Consider the following 18,695-nt stretch of genomic DNA (forward strand, 5'->3'; position numbering starts at 1 on the left):
ATCCTTTCTATCTATTTTATCTATCCTTTCTATCTATTCTAACTATCTATCCTTTCTATCTATCTATCTATCTATCTATCTATCTATTTATTTATCCTTTGTATCTTTTCTATCTCTGTATCTATCTATCTATCTATTCTTTATATCTGTCCATCTATCCTTTCTATCTATCTATCTATCTATCTATCTATCTATCTATCCTTTCTATGTATTCTGTCTATCTACTTTATCTATTCTATCTATCTATTGTATCTATCGTATCTATCTATCGTATCTATCTATCCTTTCTATGTATGTATCTATCTATTTATCTCTCTATTCTTTGAATATATCTATTTATCCTTTCTATCTTTTCTATCTATATTCTTTCTATCTATCCATCTATTCTTTCTATCTATCCTTTCTATCTAGTCTATCTATCTATCTATTCTTTCTATCTACACTTTCTATCTATTCTATCAATCTATTCTATCTATCCATCTATCTATTCTTTCCATCCTTTCTATCTATTCTTTCTATCTATCCTATCTATCTATTTTTTCTATCTATCTATCCTTTCTATTTATCTATTCTTTCTATCTACACTTTCTATCTATTCTATCTATTCTTTCTATCTATTCTTTCTATTGTAAGGTAGCGCTTGTTACTCAGGTTGGGGACACTCGCTTGGTAGCCAAATAACCAGGTCCGGCACGGGTTTTTCATAAAACATCAACAGTCCATGCGGGTTATTAGCATAAACCAGATTCTGCAACGGGCTCTTCATATCAACAGCATAACGTTCATGACAGAGCTCCGCTCTGTTAACCCTGTGATCACACAGGTTATGCAATGTCCAGTACGCAGGCTCTCGCCTATACACAGCTCACCCCGTGGCCGGGTTACCTCATAGCTGCTTCACACTTCAGACGTTCATCCCATCTCCTGAGAACTGCCAGACACATGCAGCCATTATACACAGCCTCCACAGGTGCTGTTCAGGAAGGCAGCGACATCTTTCATCAGTCGGCCTGCCGAGACCTTCCATATGGACCAATCAGGTCCAGGCATTCTCTCTTGTGACCTAAGCCGGTCACCTTATATGGTCCGTAGCCACGCCCACCGGATCACATGGCTATGACCTACTCGCAGGTCCTACAACCATACACACATAGGCTTTACTATGGGCGTTTTAGACACACGCCACTGAGTGGGTTTGTAGGTGGCTGGTTCCACCCGTCTCACCAACCACCTGAAGGCTTCTCTAATACACTGAAACAGAACCTCAGCAGTACCTCTGCTGATCAACACATAATCAAGCCTTCATCCCAAGGCCACCCACCTTGGGATACATAACGATCATTCAGCATCCTGCCACTCATCCTATCTCTATTGCCACAATGTGCATTACCCATACAGCGCCCCTAGCTGTCAGAGTGGTCACTGCACCACACTATCTAGTCTTTCTTTCTATCCTTTCATTCTAGCTATCTATTCTTTCAACGGATACATCAAAATCCGGAAGAAATGGATGGAAAAACGGATCCGTCGCATCAGTTTTTCACAATCTGCGACGCACTGACGGATTGCGACTGGCGCAAAAACACTGATGTGTGAAAGAGGCCTTAGCTGAGGCCTACTTAAACAGTGCATAGTATTGCCCAGGGGTAGCAGAAGGCCCAATTAAAGGGGTAGAACTTTGCCATGGTGTGCAACAGGATGAAGTCCTTAGAACTGTGCCCTAGATATGCAGTGCCACAGCAAGGAGTGCATGGTCCTCATCGAATGGACGTAAGGAGTCCTAGTGAGGAGTTGTACAGATGCACCTCAGCCAGTGATGTCCTCACAAGTGAGCTGGGAGCTGAGGAGCTCTGGTAGGCCGTAGCCCATCTTGACCCGTATGTCTCCACAGCGGATGATGGGCCTTCCCATAAGGGTTTGCTGGACTGTTATAACTTATTCCAAAAGTATGGAGCCTCAGTACTCACACTACACAGACCAGAGAAGTGAACCTCGGGAACAAGGTTGGAAGAGTAGTGTGTGCGCTTTGCCTGTAACCCCTTAACCCCCAAGGGAGGTTTGCACGTTAATGATCAGGCCAATTTTTACAATTCTGACCACTGTCCCTTTATGAGGTAATAACTCTGGAGCTTCCATGGATCCCGGTGATTCTGACATTGTTTTCTCGTGACATATTGTCCTTCATGTTAGTGGTAAAATTTCATTCATATAACGTGCTGTTACCACCACTGGCCGCTCTCCCCCTGCGGCTGGTCGTGCCACTGTTACCTCTGTGCCCGCTCCTCCGTTCCTGTCCTTCGGTCCTGCCGTGCTCCCCGCACTACTGGAGACTCCAAGGCTCGGCACATGCGCTCTGACACTCTTGGAGGGCGGGCACGCCTCCTCCAAGGTCCTGTAGCTTCTGTGATGTCCTGACCAGGGTGGCCACGCCCCCTACCAGGTCCTTTATACACTTGGATATCCTGACCCGGAAACCTCAGCAGCCAATACAGGTAAGGTGGGGGTTATTTGAACCTGCTTCCTCTTTTCTCTGGCGCCTGGTTATTGTTTAAGCTCCTACTTCTGTGACCCAGGCCCGTGTCAATACTCTATGTGCACTATCCTGCACGTCCGTGTCCTTGTACTCTGCCTGTTGCTCTGCTGTGCCTCCTGGCACAAGCTCAATCCCTGTACTCTGCCTGTTGCTCTGTTGTGCCTCCTGGCACAAGCTCAGTCCCTGTACTCTGCCTTGTACTCTGTTTTGCCTCCTGGCACAAGCTCAATCCCTGTACTCTGCCTGTTGCTCTGTTGTGCCTCCTGGTACAAGTTCAGTCCCTGTACTCTGCCTTGTACTCTGTTGTGCCACCTGGCATAAGCTCTGTCCCTGTACTCTGTCTAGTGCTCTGTTGTGCCTCCTGGCACATGCTCTGCTATACTCCTGTGCTCTGTTCCATATGCCCGTTCCTAGTGCCCCGGTGTTTGCCAGTCTCCTCAGTTATCCTTCTGTTCCATGTCTCTCCCGCTATCTGAGTACCTTGGTACTGGCTACCGTGGTTGTAGAGAGCCCTAGGCCTGTCCCTGACGATCCCTGTATAGGGGTCGGTCTTCACTAGGTCGGCTCGCCCTGGGCAATCTGTTCCACGGTCCAGAGGGTCCACTCTTATAGCTCGCCTCACTGAGGCGTTACAGAATAACCAGGCCATGGACCCCACCAGCACCACGTTTTCTGCAGCTTCCGTTCAAGTAGCATCCCGTGACGCTGGCCTTGTCTCCCTGCCATATTTCCCACGTCGTCCGTGCAAGCCACCTAAGTTTTCTGGGGATCCCAAACAGTGCAGGGGGTTTTTGACTCAGGGTAGCATCCATTTTGAACTCTTGCCCCTGCAGTATCCCACCGACCGTGCAAAGGTGGCTTTCATTGTATCTCTTCTAGAGGGAGAGGCATTGGCTTGGGTGAATCCCCTGTGGGAGCGTGATGACCACATTGTCTCCCAATTGGCAACCTTTTTGGAAACTTTTCGCAGTGTCTTCGATGAGCCGGGAAGGCTGGTCTCTATGACTGGGGCCCTTTTTAACCTTCGCCAGGGTTCCCTGTCACTAGCTCAGTATGCCATCTGCTTCCGCATCCTAGCTTCCGAGTTGGGGTGGAATAATGACGTTCTGGTTGGAGCCTTCTGGCCTGGGTTGTCACTCCGGATTAAGGATGAGCTTGCGGGGCGAGATACTCCAACGTCCTTGGAGGATCTCATCTCCTTGGCCACACGCATAGATTTGCGTTTCCAGGAACGATCTCGCGAGGCTTCCAGAGAGGCTGGTTTACTTCTTCCTCTAGGACAGGTAGGGGAGCCCTTCTCGGGAAATTCCTCATCCCCCTTGACTTTGTCTGTTTTGATATACCAGGAGCAGAGACGTTACTCTGAGGTGGCTTATGTGGATTCGGGTGCGGCAGGCAACTTCATTTGTCTCGAGACTGTCAGGAGGCTTCAGATTGCTGTCATTTCCCTGGACAGACATACTACCGAACCTCTCACATGCCCTGTTGCTTGGGTTGCCTTGGCTTGGGCTCCATGAACCTATTCTTGATTGGCGCTCAGGTGAGGTGCTTCGTTGGGGGTCCTCCTGCCAGAGACAGTGTCTGCAGCCAGTTCGTCCTGTTAATCCCCCACATTCCAACTCTGCTCCCGCAGGTCTTTCTTCGGCTTATTTGGGCTATGCGGATGTCTTCAATAAAAAGGAGGCTGAGGTCCTGCCTCCGCACCGCCCTTATGATTGCCCGATCGAGCTTGTTCCCGGTTCCTCGCCGCCCAGGGGGAGGATTTACCCTTTGTCTCCGGCGGAGACTCGGGCCATGTCGGAGAATATTCAGGAAAACTTGTCCAGAGGCTTCATCCGGAAATCTTCCTCTCCTGCCGGAGCGGGATTTTTCTTCATCAAGAAGAAGGACGTTTGCTCCGCCCCTGCATTGACTACAGGGGACTGAATAACATCACAGTCAAAAACAGATATCCACTACCTCTTATCCCGGGTCTCTTTGACCTGCTCAGAGGGGCTCCTATCTTCACTAAACTCGACCTCCGGGGCGCCTATAACTTGATTCGTATCCGCTCCGGGAACGAGTAGAAGACTGCTTTTAAGACCCAAGACGGCCACTATGAGTATCTAGTTATGCCGTTTGGCCTCTGCAATGCCCCAGCAGTCTTCCAAGAATTTGTCAATGATATTTTCCAGGACCTCCTATATTCCTGTGTAGTGGTGTACCTAGATGACATCCTTGTCTTCTCTTCTGAACTACCGTCTCACAGAAGAAGTGTTCGTCTGGTTCTCCAGCGTCTGAGGGAGAATAACTTTTATGCTAAATTTGAAAAATGTATCTTTGAGCAAACATACTTACCCTTCCTGGGTTACATCTCCGATACAGGGCTAAGGATGTGTTAGGAGTCAGATTTCTGCCTCTTCTATGCTGAAATCTAGATCCTCACATTCTGCAGTCTCCTGCTCTTCATCTACTGCAGAGGAGAATGCAGAGGAGATAGCCTTGCGGCAACTCTCCCCAGAGGCTAAGTCCTTCATTCCCTCATCTGATGCCTTGCGGCAACTCTCCCCAGAGGCTAAGTCCTTCATTCCCTCATCTGAGCATGCTCATGGGACGACCTCCCATTGGAGTTCAGGAGTCAGGTGCTCAGGTCCTGCTCCGGATCCCAATGGCTCCTCTTGGAGACCTGGAGATTTCCGGAAGGTCCCGTTTGCTATAAAAAGCGCGCATGGCTGTTCCGCCATGCGCTAGTATAGTCATACTTGCTGCTGTGTGCATGTTGATGGATGCATGATCTGGTGAATGACTCATTTGAAACCCCATTCCTATGATATTACGACTGTGTGTGGGAATGAGTTACAGCCAGTATTAGCGCCAGCGCGCCATTGCTCCACAAGCACATCTGCTAGCGTCTAACATTGCGCTTGCGTTACTGCGGTGTTAACCTGCGGCACTTACCACGCCGCGCTGCTGTAGCAGCTTTTGTCTGCGTTCGCGGTTGCAACGCTGTTCACACAAGTATTTACGGTAGGTCCTTGCGGATGTAGTTCCGTTATATATAACTACTCCGGTGACCTTTTACCGCTTGTGTGCCGCTGAGTTCCTGTGTATATAACAGGCTCAGCACTGTTATATTTATTATTTGTAATTAGCAGCTCTGTGAGTTTAACAGATTGCTTAGTGCACCAGGGTGATATTTAACCCCGTGCACACTACCGCCTTATTGCTCTGTCATCACCTAGCTGCGTTTTTTCCAGCTACCGCACGGTGGACCCCGAGCGGCGAACGCACTTTATTTATAATTTTATTTAGTGCGTTCCACCGTTCCTAACAGGATGGATCCCAAGAAGGTGCCTGCTGTACTCAATTGGACCCCACTGTCATGTCGGACACTGTTCGCACCAGGGTGTCCGGCAGACAGCGGTAATACCCCATCCTACCACTTTGTTCTCAGCGACGCTGGTTGGTCTTCTGATCCGGCTTGGATTGGGTTAACCAGGTTGTCATTCTGGCTGAAGTCTTAGCCACGCCCACTGTCTTTAAATTGTCCTGCGTGACTATGGGCATCGCCGACTATAGCTCTTGCCTTGTGCTAGCGATACCGGTCTGGAGTGGTGGTCTAAGGAGCATACTGTTTCTGGTGTAGTATATTCCGTTGTTACCATTTGTCTCCCTGTGTTGTAGTATTTGGTTGCCCTTGCACATTATTGTGTTCCCCTGTGTGTACGCGGTGTGGTGCATTCCCTTTACCCCTGTCCATACGTATTTGTGGGGTCTGGTGTTTGGTCTCCTCACTGGGTGGAGGGTGGTGGGTTCAGCTTAGGGCTGGACAGGAGACAGGGACAGGGTGGAGGCCCAGGCAGGCACACCTTCAGTGTAAACCCTGGGTTGAGGGACAGACAGGGTTTCCCCTAGTCTGGGGGACACCGCAGGGGCCCCGGGGTTTAAGCCTAAAGTTACCTAGGCTTCCCATGACACCCACCCTGCGGAGTGAAGGCTATTCAGCGATTTCTCGGCTTTGCAAATTACTACAGGCAGTTCATTCCCCATTTCTCCACCGTAACCAAGCCAATCTCATTGCTCACCCATAAAGGTACCTGCTCCAAGGTTTGGACTCCAGAAGCAGAGGACGCCTTTCTTCTCTTAAAATGCTCTTTTTCTATGGCTCCTGTATTACATCGTCCCGAGTCTAATAAACCCTTTCCTCCGGAAGTGGACGCTTCTTCTATGGGGGTCAGTGCCGTGCTCTTACAGAGGACCTCGCAGGGTCGCTTGGTTCCTTGTGGCTTCTTCCCCAAAGTGTTTTCGGCAGCGGAACGCAACAATACCATCGGAGACCGCGAGCTGTTGGCCATTCAACTTGCGCTGGAAGAGTGGTGATATCTCCTCGAAGGTTCCGTGCATCCGTTTGTAATTTTCACCGACCACATTAATCTGGCCTACCTCCAATCCGCACAAAGACTTAACCCACGTCAGGCCAGGTGGTCCCTGTTCTTCGCTCAGTTTGATTTCGAGCTTCGCTTCCGGCCAGGCGACAGGAATGCCAAGGCGGACGCACTTTCTAGGTCATTTCAGCCGGGGGGATGTGGAGGAGGAACCAGCGTACATTGTGGATCCTTCTAAAGTCATCACTGTGGCTCCTTTAAAGTTGACCGTCCTGCCGCCCGGTAAGACCTTTGTAGCTGAGAGCAACAGGAGGAAAGTGTAACTCTGGGGACATTCTTCCAAGTTGGCTGGGCACACCGGAGTAAAGAAGACTTTCCTTCTCATCGCTCGCTACTACTAGTGGCCCACCCTGCGCCAGGATATTAAGGACTTCGTCGCCTCGTGCCCTTCCTGTGCCAAAAACAAAGTTCCTCGACATTTACCTCATGGTACCCTCCTTCCATTTCCAGTTCCGTCTGCTCCTTGGCAACATATTGCCATGGAGTTCATTACCGACCTTCCGAATTCAGCTGGTTGCACTAGTTGTGGATTGGTTCTCAAAGATGGCTCATTTTGTCCCCCTGTCTGGTCTGCCTTACACTCCTGAGTTGGAAAAGATTTTCATGGAGCATATTTTCAGACTCCACGGATTTCCTAGGCACATCGTATCCGACAGGGGGGGTTCAATTTACTTCTCGCTTTTGGAGGGTGCTGTGCGGAATCATGAGGGTGTCACTGAACTTCTCCTCGGCCTACCATCCACAGTCCAATGGTCAGGTAGAACGGACTAATTAAGTTTTGGCTATCTACCTTCGACTCTTTACCAATGCTCACCAAAATAACTGGGTAGGTCTGTTTCCTTGGGCAGAATTTGCCTTTAATAATCACTCCAGCAAGTCCTCAGCTAAGACTCTCTTTTTCATTGTTTTTGGGCAACATCCGGGCATGCCTCTTCCAGTGTCTTCTGCCTCGGGGTTACCAGCGGCCGACTCCTGGTCTCAAGAGTTTTCTAAAATCTGGGACGATGTTAACAAATCACTCGACAAAGCGTCAGGAAGGATGAAGAAGCATGCCGACAAGAGGCGTCTCTCCTCCTTTCAGTCCGAGTGACAAAGTCTGGCTCTCCTCGAGATATAGCCGACTCAAGATGCCATCTTACACATTGGCCCTTTCGAGATTCTAAGACGAGTCAACGATGTTGCTTACAAATTGAGGTTGCCTGCCTCGCTCCGTGTCCCCAACACCTTCCATGTGTCTCTGCTGAAACCTGCAATTTTTTTTTTTTGGGGTAGGATGAAAGAGGAAGCTTGGAAGACAAAACCAAAGAATCTAGATGAACACTGGGAGGCAGGTAAGACTGCATTCTTTGCTATTCCTGATGACTTCATTAATAATTTGTATGAATCATTGCTGAACCGCATGGATGAAGTCCTTCAAACTCATGGAAGTCACACAAAATATTAAATATGACTCTAATAGCACCACAACTTCATTCACCAATGTTATGCAACATATATTTGTATTTTAAGTTAATTGTTTGACTATCACATTACTCTCTGTGGCCAACAAAACTTTTGTCTTGCCAAAATCTGACCATTCTGAATCCATTAAATAATCAATATTTCTGCAGTGATGCCAATTTATTTTCTTAACCTAAAACACATTTCGGAAGGTTTCAGCTTTCAAAAGAATAATTTATGCAACCAATGGATGAATTTAACGTCAGGTTATAAGCTTTTATTTACATAACATGGATAAGCGACATAACTTCTGCCAGAGAGTGTAATTAACATTTCCCACATGTCTACTTTACATCAGCACAATTTTAGAACCAATTTTTTTTGTGTTAGGAAGCTTTAAGAGTTAAAATTTGACCAGCGATTTCTCATTTTTACAACACCATTTTTTTAGGGACCTCATCACATTTGAAGTCACTTTGAGGGGTCTATATGATAGAAAATACCCAAAAGTGACACCATTATAAAACCGCACCCCTCAAGGTGCTCAAAACATGAACATTTAACTTTTTTCACAAAAAAATTACTTCACGTCCAATTTTTTTATTTTAGCAAGGGTAACAGGAGAAATTGGACCGCAAAAGGTATTGTGCAATTTGTCCTGAGTACGCTGATACCCCATATGTGGGAGAAAACTACTGTTTCGGCGCATGGCAGAGCTCGGAAAGGAAGGAGCGCCGTTAGACTTTTTTGGGGGAGAAAACTACTGTATGGGCACACGTTGGGGCTCGGAAGGGAAGTAGTGACGTTTTGGAATGGTGAGCACTTTGAACCCCCAAGGGCTTCACAGAAGTTTATAACGCCTGAGCGTGAAAATAAAAAAATCATATTTTTTCCACAAACATGATCATTTAGTCCCAAATTTTTTTTAATTTTCCTAAGGGTAACAGGAGAAATTGGACCCCAAAAGTTGTTGTCCAATTTATCCTGAGTATGTGGGGTAAACCACTGTTTGGGCACATGGCAGAGCTTGGACGGGAAGGAGCACCGTTTGACTTTTTCAAAGCAGAATTGGCTGGAATTGAGATCAGAATGCCTTGTCACGTTTGGAGAGCCCCTGATGTGCCTGAACAGTGGAAACCCCCCAATTCTAACTCCAACCCTAACCCCAACACACCCCTAATCCCAACCCTAAGCCTAGCCCTAACCATAACCCTAATGGGAAAATGGAAATAAATAAAATTAAAAAAAATGTATTATTTTTCCCTAACTAAGGGGGTGATAACGGGGGGTTTGATTTACTATTTATGGCGGTTTTTATATTTGGCAGCAGTCACACGCTAAAAGACGCTTTTTATTGTAAAAATAGTTTTTGCATCACCACATATTGAGAGCTATAATTTTTCCGTATTTTGACCCACTGAGTCATGTGAGGTCTTATTTTTTGCGGGACGAGTTGACGTTTTTATTGGTACCATGTTCGGGCACGTGACTTTTTTGATCGCTATTTATTTCGATTTTTGGGACGCAGAATGAACAAAAACCAGCATTTCATGAATTTCTTTTGGGGGGGGGCGTTTACACCGTTCCGCGTGCGGTAAAATTGATAAAGGGACTTTATTCTTCGGGTCAGTACAATTACAGCGATGCCTCATTTATATCAATTTTTTATGTTTTGGCGCTTTTATACAATAAAGATAATTTTATATAAAAAATAATTGTTTTTGCATCGCTTTATTCTGCGAGCTATAACATTTTTCATTTTTATTTTTTCGCTGATGATGCTGTATGGCGGCTCGTTTTTTGCGGGACAACATGATGTTTTCAGCGGTACCATGTTTATTTATATCCATCTTTTTGATCGCGTGTTATTGCACTTTTTGCTCGGCGGTATGAAGCATTGTTTTTTGCCTTTTTTTAAGGGAATCACTGAAGGGGTTAACTATTGGGATACTAAATATGTGTACTTTTATTGTTTTTTATTTACAAAAAAAATAATTTATTAGGGAATTTTGTTGTTTTTTTCATCTAGGAATTTTTTAAAAATTATTTTTACGCATGATTTTTTTTTAACTTTATTATATTGTCTCAATGTGGGACATTAGCAATCTGACAGGCACTGCAGGCGGCTTCTCAGCGCCTGTGTAGTAATCGCAGGTACGCGGGATGCAGTGACGAGATAGGAGACGGGATGAACTTAAGATTTATCTTTTTATATATATGTGTACCTATAGGGGCTATCTTGAGTAACCAACAAGCTAACAACAGTTACTCTCGCAGGGATCAAAACAAGAATACACTGGTAACACGAACACGACTAGCCGATCAAGACCGGTCACTATAGGGCCATGGTATGGCCGACTACGGGTCCAGGGTATTAACTACAACGTGTCACTTATTCTCTCTGACGTCCAGCAGAGTGGTGATCGGTGCTGCTTCGGCGTTTCAGCCGCTGGGCCCAGCCAACGAGGATCTGGCGTAGACTTCAGGCACTCCTACGCCCAGGCGAAGCAAGGGCACAGCAGGCCCCTGAAGAGTTCCTCTGCTTGGCGCTTCCCGGCGGAGGCAGGACAGCGCTGCCCGGGGACCGGGGTGTGTAGGCCGCAGCCACAAGCTGGGGATGGGTGGTGGCGGACAAGCCGCAGACCGGAGTTGAGACGCGGGCGGCAGCGGGCAGGCCACAGCCGCAGGCTGGAGGGAAGCTGCGGCGGCCATGGGCGACAGCGGGCAGGCCGCAGCCGTTGGCTGGAGACTGGCTGAGGCGGCCGCGAGTGACAGCGGGCAAGCCGCAGCCGCGGACTGGAGTCTCTCCTATCTGCGGTGGGTCTCCAGTCCCTCCAGTCGCTGCTCTCTTCTTCTAGCTCTGGCTCTCTTGCGCCCTCTAGTCTTCCTGCTCCTTCTCTCCTGCTCGGTCGAGTGCCCCCTGCTGGCGTCCTCAGCCCCCTTTACTGGCCCTGCCCCCATCCCTTCTAGAACTCTCTCTGGTCTGTCCTCTAATTGTGTCCCCTGGAAACAGTCCCCCTAGGAACCTTGGTGACAGTCCCCTTGGTTCCAGCCCGGATACAAAGCGGGGACTCCTCCTCCTACACTCCCCCATCCTGTATGCTCGCAAGTCCTCGGGCGAGGGCTTGGAGGGTCCTGGGCCTGTTTCTCGAGATAAAAGTATTTTCTGCCACACGAACTGATCCTGTTCGTAGTGTTCGGGGAGTTTGCCAGCTGTTGACCGCTCGGAGCATCGTGGTTCGACTGTGGTGGAGTCTTCTGGGGCGGTGGAAGGTGGTGGGTCGACCGGGTCCGCTGGAATATTATTCCTGGAAGTGTTCGTCTGTACTGCTGGAGGGTCTTCCTCGTTGTCCTCATCCCATACTGCTGGCAGGGGTTCTGAGACCTGAGGAGGGGCCTCGGGTCGTGCAGGGTCTGTGGACGTACAGGGTCGTAACATATTGTGTACGGTACGGGTAGGGTGGTCCCCATCTTTTTCAGATTGTATTTTGTACACTGGCCCATCAGGGCTTACTCGGAGCAAAACCCGATAGGGACTTTCTTCCCAGCGGGGTTCCAACTTGCTTTGGGGGCATTGATCTCATACGAATACCCAATCTCCTGCCTGGAGGTCGATGGATCGAGGCGGAGTCCCCCTCGGGTGTTCCAGGTCCTGAAGTTTTGTGTGGACGATTCAGTGCAGGGTTTGTAGCTGATACCGGTGATTCCAGACCCACGAGGAGACCCCCGTCCATGGTTGTTCCTCATCCGGATCTAACTCCACCTCCGTGATTCCCTTGCCTTCCCGGCCGAATAGCAGCGAGTATGGAGTGTAGCCAGTGACTCAATGTACCCGGTTGTTATAAACCCACACCAGTTCAGGGATATATTCGGGCCAGCGGGCCTTTCAGTCGCTTTCCAGGGTACGTAGCATTTGGATCAATGTCCAATTAAATCGCTTGCAGGCCCCATTCCCTTGAGGGTGGTATTGAGTAGTTCGTGATTTATCGATACCATATAGGCGGTGTAATTCTTCCATTACTTTTCCCATGAAGCACGCACCCTAGTCTGAATGAATTCATTGGGGGCAGCCGTATACTTGGATAAAGTTTTGACAAATTGCGTAGGCGGCCGACTCCATGGTTTGATCTCAGGTAGTGGTCACCACGGCAAATTTGGTGAAATGGTCCACCATGACGAGACAATGTTCATACCCCTGGTGCGCGGGACCAATGGTTAGATAATCTATCAAGAGTTCAAGGGGTGCTGCCGTTACTATTGTCTGCACTGGGGCCCGTTGCGTGGGTGGTTTGGTTAGCTCACACAGGCAGCACTAACGGCAAATTTCTTCCACTGCGGTCTGCAAGCGGGGATGGTAGGCCATTCGCTGTAACCACTGAAAAGTCTTTTGTGCCCCAAAATGAGCCCCCTTTTCATGAGCCTCGCGAGCAAGTTCACTGAGTTGGGCTCCTGGTTTTACTACCTGTCAGGCTATCGCTGATGTTGTCCGTGACACTGCTTTTCGGTAACTCAGTCCTCCTTTGATTACCAATTTCTCCAATTGATGTAGCATTAGCAAAGCGTCCTGAGTCAAAGTCTGCCTCTGAGTGTCGCTAGGTATTCAACCCGTGGCCACCCATTGACGCAGGGGTCCAATCTCTCCATCTTCTTGTTGCTGTTGAATCCATTTATCCCGGAATTGTTCTAACATGACCCTGGCGGGTCCTATGTGGGATTGTTCTCGGGTCGCAGCTGTGAGTCCGGCGGGGGCCAGAGCGAATGCCGTCTTCTCCTTCTAGTTCGTCTCGGCTCCGCCCCGGAGTCGTACGTCGAATCCTGGAAAGGGCATCGGCGTGCACATTTTCCGTTCCCACATTTTGTATTTGAACTTGGCCTTTCAGGCCACCCATCGTTGCTCCAGGGCCCCCAGTTTGGCATTATCGAGGTGGGCCAGCGGATTGTTGTCAGTTCGTACCACTACCTCAGATGCTGCCAGGTACTCTGCGAACCGCCCACACTACCGCGAGGAGCTCGAGTTTAAAGGAGCTGTAATTGTCAGGATTACGTTCGGAGTCGTGGAGTGATCGACTGCCGTAAGCAATCACTCCCTCTGACCTGTCTTGGACTTGTGACAACACAGCTCCTAGCCCGTGTAGGCTCCCGTTGGTGTGCAGTATGAACGGCTGCGAGAAATCCACATAAGCTAACACTGGGGCATCCAAAAGTGCGGTTTTGAGATCTCGGAAGGCCTCCTCCTGCGGTTCTCGCCACTGAATCTTCCAACCATTTGCTCCGGCACGGGCCCCCTTCAGCAGGTCTTGCAGGGCTCGGGCTCGACAGGTGAAATTCTTTATGAAGCGATAGTAATATCCGGCCAACTCCAGAAAAGCTCGTACGCCTTTTACCGTCTTGGGAGTAGGCCACCCTTGGATAGCGAGGACCTTTTCCATGGACAGCCTCACGCCTTCGGCGGAGACAGTATGTCCCAGATACTCAATCTGCATACGAAACAGGTGGCATTTCTGGGATTTTACCTTCAACCAGTACTTTTGCAGCTGACCGAGCACCTGCCCCACTCGCCGCAGGTGGTCCTCAAATGTGGCGGCATAGATAATAATGTCGTCCAGGTATATCAACGTGGCCTCGAAATTGAGATCTCCCAGACACCGCTCCATTAGCCGTTGGAAGGTCCCATTGGCCAACCCGGGGTAGGATGAACGCGGTCTTGGCACTGTCTTCCTCTGACATTGGCACATGCCAGTACTCGCTGGCCAGATCTAGGGTCGAGAAGTATGTCGCCTTACCCAGGGCGGATAGGGACTCCTGTATCCGGGTAGCGGGTACGAGTCTTTGATGGTACAGGCGTTCAACTTTTGATAGTCCACACAGAACCGCAAGGTGCCATCCTTCTTGTGGACTAACACGATGGGGGCCGCCCAAGGACTCTGGCTTTCTCGGATAACTTTCCGCAGCATTTGGCCCAGGCGGAGGCAGGACGGCGCTGCTCAGGGACTGGGGAGTGTAGGCCGCAGCCATAAGCTGGGGACAGGCAGCGGCGGGCCGTGGGTGGTGGCGGGCAAGCCGCAGCCGCGGACCGGAGTTGAGCTGCAGTGGCCACGGGCGGCAGCGGGCAAGCCGCAGCCGTGGGCTGGAGTGGAGCTGCGGCGGCGCAGCCGCGGTTTGGAGATGGGCTGTGGCGGCCGTGAGTGGCAGCAGGCAGGCCACAGCTGCAGGCTTGAGTGGAGCTGCGGCGGCTGCAGGCGGCAGTGGGCAGGCCGCTGGCTGGAGACGGGCTGTGGCGGCAGTGGGCAGGCCGCAGCCACGGACTGTAGACGGGCTGTAGCAGCCGCGAGCGGCAGTGGGCAGGTCACAGCCAAGGGCTGGAGTGGAGCTGTGGCGGCCGCGGGTGATGGCAGACAGGCCGCAGCCGCGGACTGGAGTCGGGCGGTGGCGGCCGCGAGGATCGCGGTTGGGCGGTCGGTGTTTCTCTGCTGGACGGCTCGGTGCCGTCTCTCTCCTATCTGCGGTATGTCTCTCTCCAGTTGCTGCTCTCTTCTTCTAGCTCTGGCTCTCTGGTGCCCTCTAGCCTTCCTACTCCTCTCCTGCTTGGTCGAGTGCCCCCTGCTGGCGTCCTCAGCCCCTTTTATACTGGCCTCACCCCCATCCCTTCTAGAACTCTCTCTGGTCTATCCTCTAATTGTGTCCCCCGGAAACAGTCCCCCTAGGAACCTTGGTGACAGTCCCCTTGGTTCCGGCCCGGCTACACAGCGGGGACTCTTCCTCCTACACTTGCTCTCAGCAGGCACTAAGAAGCCACCTCCCTGCAGGACCCGGAAGGCCCCCGTGGCCATCTTGGAGCACATCGCGTTGTTTCGTGGGTCTCAGGGATGCGCCCAGAGAGCCTCCTCCCTGTGTGAGTGTTCCCTATGCCCCCAGTATACGGCGATCATGTTTGATCGCACTGTGCCGGGGGTTAATGTGCTGGGGGCGGTCCGTGACCGCTCCTGGCACATAGTGCCATGTGTCAGCTGTGATAATCAGCTGACTCCCGGCCATGATCAGCTGCGCTCCCCCCGTGAGCTGATCGCTATGACGTACTTACCCACGCTTGGGCACACGGGCCCATGGGACATGGACAGAATAGTACGTCAAATGTCAGAAAGGGGTTAAAGGGAACCTGTCAGCACAGGGGTGGACAATTAGTTTTCTCGAGGGGCCACACCAGAGACAATGACTGTTGTGGAGGGCCGAACCAATAGGCCGAAATTAATTCTATTCAATATCAACATATTAATTATAATTAAGTTGTCATGATCCAGGTTGGATCTGACAGATAAAATGTACAAGTTACCTTTTTTTCCTTTAGCTATGTACTAAAGGTGGTTTTGCCCCCGGTGGCCATTAGGGTCATTGCACTGTGGAGGTTTCAGTTCTAGTTTTCCCCCGGTGGCCATTAGGGTCATTGCACTCTGGTTACTTTGGTTTAGTGCACGTGATTATGTAACAGGTGTGATTGCTCTATAAAAGAGTGTCAGGTGTGTCAATCACTGTTGATGATAGTTCTCAGTTGAAAGCAAGCCTGGGTGAAGGATGGAGCTGAAGGAGAGTCCCGGGCAGCTCAGTCAGAGTCCTGGAGTGGCAGCTATGGTGTCTGCGAGGAGGGCTGGCATGGCTTGGTGGAGTGGCAGCTATGGTGTCAGCAAGGAGTTCTTGCATGGCTTGGTGGAGTGGCAGCTATGGTGTAGAGCTGCACTCATGATGCTGAACTCTGTTGCTGGAAAGCTGAACTCAAGATGCTGGACTCTTTTGCTGGAAAGCTGGACTCATATGCTGGAATCTGTTTCTGGACAGCTGCACGCAGGTGGTGTACTCTGTTTGCTCCAAGGCTGCACGATGGTGTTGGATCCGGTCGGAGGAAAAGATGCACGCAGGTGGTGGGCTCTGTTGCTGGGAGCGTAAGCAACAGAGCAAAGCTAAGTGGTGTTTCCCTGTTTTGTCTCTTTTCCTTATGTGTGTTTTAGTGCAGTAAAAAACATAGCAGTAATCAGCAAGTGCTGTATAACAAATACAGGGTATTTAGTCGATACATTTTTTGCAAAAAATATATACCAAGCTGCTTCACCACTTCACGGTAACCCTTCACGAAGCAGTCCCTATCTAATGTATTTAAAACCTGAGCATGTGAACAGTGTCTAAATGAACAGGATACAGACAGGCGCCTCTTAGTATATGGGCTTGTGGTGTAAAACAGCTCATTTATGTGCATGTCACACAAGAGAGGGGTGGGGTCTCCCACACCTTGCTTAGCAAGGAAAAATGGATTAAAAACATGTATGTGACATGCACAAGTGTGAACAAGTCAGTAAGACAAGCCCACACCACCCAATGGTTGAAACACAAGAGAACACAAAATGACAAAATTTGCAAAAATACTCTGCAGTAAAAAACATAGCAGTAATCAGCAAGTGCTGTATAACAAATACAGGGTATTTAGTCGATACATTTTTTGCAAAAAATATATACCAAGCTGCTTCACCACTTCACGGTAACCCTTCACGAAGCAGTCCCTATCTAATGTATTTAAAACCTGAGCATGTGAACAGTGTCTAAATGAACAGGATACAGACAGGCGCCTCTTAGTATATGGACTTGTGGTGTAAAACAGCTCATTTATGTGCATGTCACACAAGAGAGGGGTGGGGTCTCCCACAACTTGCTTAGCAAGGAAAAATGGATTAAAAACATGTATGTGACATGCACAAGTGTGAACAAGTCAGTAAGACAAGCCCACACCACCCAGTGGTTGAAACACGAGAACACAAAATGACAAAATTTGCAAAAATACTCTGCAGTAAAAAACATAGCAGTAGAGTTGAGCGACTTTTGGTTTTTTAGGGTCGCGTTTCGTTTCGTGAAGCCCGACTTTTCCAAAAGTCGGGTCGAGCAAGATCGTCCGATTATAGGGAAAAGTCGGGGTCGTCCCGAAACACGAAACCCAATGTAAGTCAATGGGGAATAAAAGTCGGCAGTGAGAGGAGGACAGGAAACACACCTACAGTGCCCATTTGAATGCCAAAAGCATCAATTCTTCTTACTTAAGTTTGTCAACCTTAATTAACTTCATAATACAAGTTACGCACTGAAAAATGGGGGATATTTGGCTAAAGTTGTGGGGGGGGGAGGGCTGGCTGCAGGTTTTCATGTGCCCTGGGCGAAAGAGCGCCCCTTTAACACATACCACAACTCATCATGCTCCGATACGGCAGATAAATAGCGGTATAGTACAATGAAAAATACTTCACTTTTTACATCTCATGACGAGGCCCATCTATTTCTCCATACAGAATCATTGGTCCCATATAATGTTTGAAACAGTATATGATGAGCTCCACATAATGCTACAGTATATGTTGGTCCCCATGGATGAAGCTCCACTGTCTTATGGGCCCAAATAATGCTCCAAACATAATGGGCCCCATTTCTAATGCTCTAGTGTATAATGGGCCCTGTAAATGCTGCTCCAGTGTCTGATGTCCACCTTTGGAATGTTCCAGTGTATGGTGGGCCCCATCTATCATTCTCCAGAGTATAGTGCTCCCCAAAAATTGCTGTCCCAACATTGAAAACAATCAAATAAGTCTCCTCGCTAGGGAATCCCTGTACTTGTCTGGACAGGTGCTGTAGCTTGCTTAACAGCTCGCCAGCAGTTCTCACGCCCAGTATGGATTGCACGTGATTGCACAAAGGTTAGAAAGGGTACCGTATCCCTGGATAACATGTATGGATAGCGTACACATTCAAAATATATGTCTCAGGAGGCAGGCTCAGACGGTGTTAGGCCCAGTATGGATTGCACGTGATTGCACAAAGGTTAGAAAGGGTACCGTATCCCTGGATAACATGTATGGATAGCGTACACATTCAAAATATATGTCTCAGGAGGCAGGCTCAGACTGTGTTAGGCCCAGTATGGATTGCACGTGATTGCACAAAGGTTAGAAAGGGTACCGTATCCCTGGATAACATGTATGGATAGCGTACACATTCAAAATATATGTCTATACAGCATGAGGCAGGCTCAGACGGTGTTAGGCCCAGTATGGATTGCACGTGATTGCACAAAGGTTAGAAAGGGTACCGTATCCCCGGATAACATGTATGGATAGCGTACACATTCAAAATATATGTCTATACAGCATGAGGCAGGCTCAGACGGTGTTAGGCCCAGTATGGATTGCACGTGATTGCACAAAGGTTAGAAAGGGTACCGTATCCCTGGATAACATGTATGGATAGCTTACACATTCAAAATATATGTC

General features: G+C 49.1%; 1 protein-coding gene across 3 annotated transcripts in view; it reads left to right on the forward strand.

Annotated features, from left to right (window-relative positions):
* Nucleotides 1–18,695, forward strand: part of LOC141078388 (gastrula zinc finger protein XlCGF66.1-like) — a 47,529-nt gene that overhangs the window by 3,961 nt on the left and 24,873 nt on the right. For 2 of the 3 annotated variants that reach the window (XM_073565128.1, XM_073565129.1), the window contains exon 2: nt 8,230–8,288. The exons of the other annotated variant lie outside the window; for it this stretch is intronic. In XM_073565128.1, the coding sequence (XP_073421229.1) occupies nt 8,271–8,288 (18 nt within the window). In that variant the 5' untranslated portion in view covers nt 8,230–8,270. The remainder of the gene's footprint in view (nt 1–8,229; nt 8,289–18,695) is intronic. 3 annotated transcript variants of the gene reach the window in all.

This window comes from Dendrobates tinctorius, unplaced genomic scaffold (assembly GCF_039654945.1).
Source record: "Dendrobates tinctorius isolate UK_male_01 unplaced genomic scaffold, ASM3965494v1 ptg000551l, whole genome shotgun sequence".
NCBI lineage: Eukaryota > Metazoa > Chordata > Amphibia > Anura > Dendrobatidae > Dendrobates > Dendrobates tinctorius.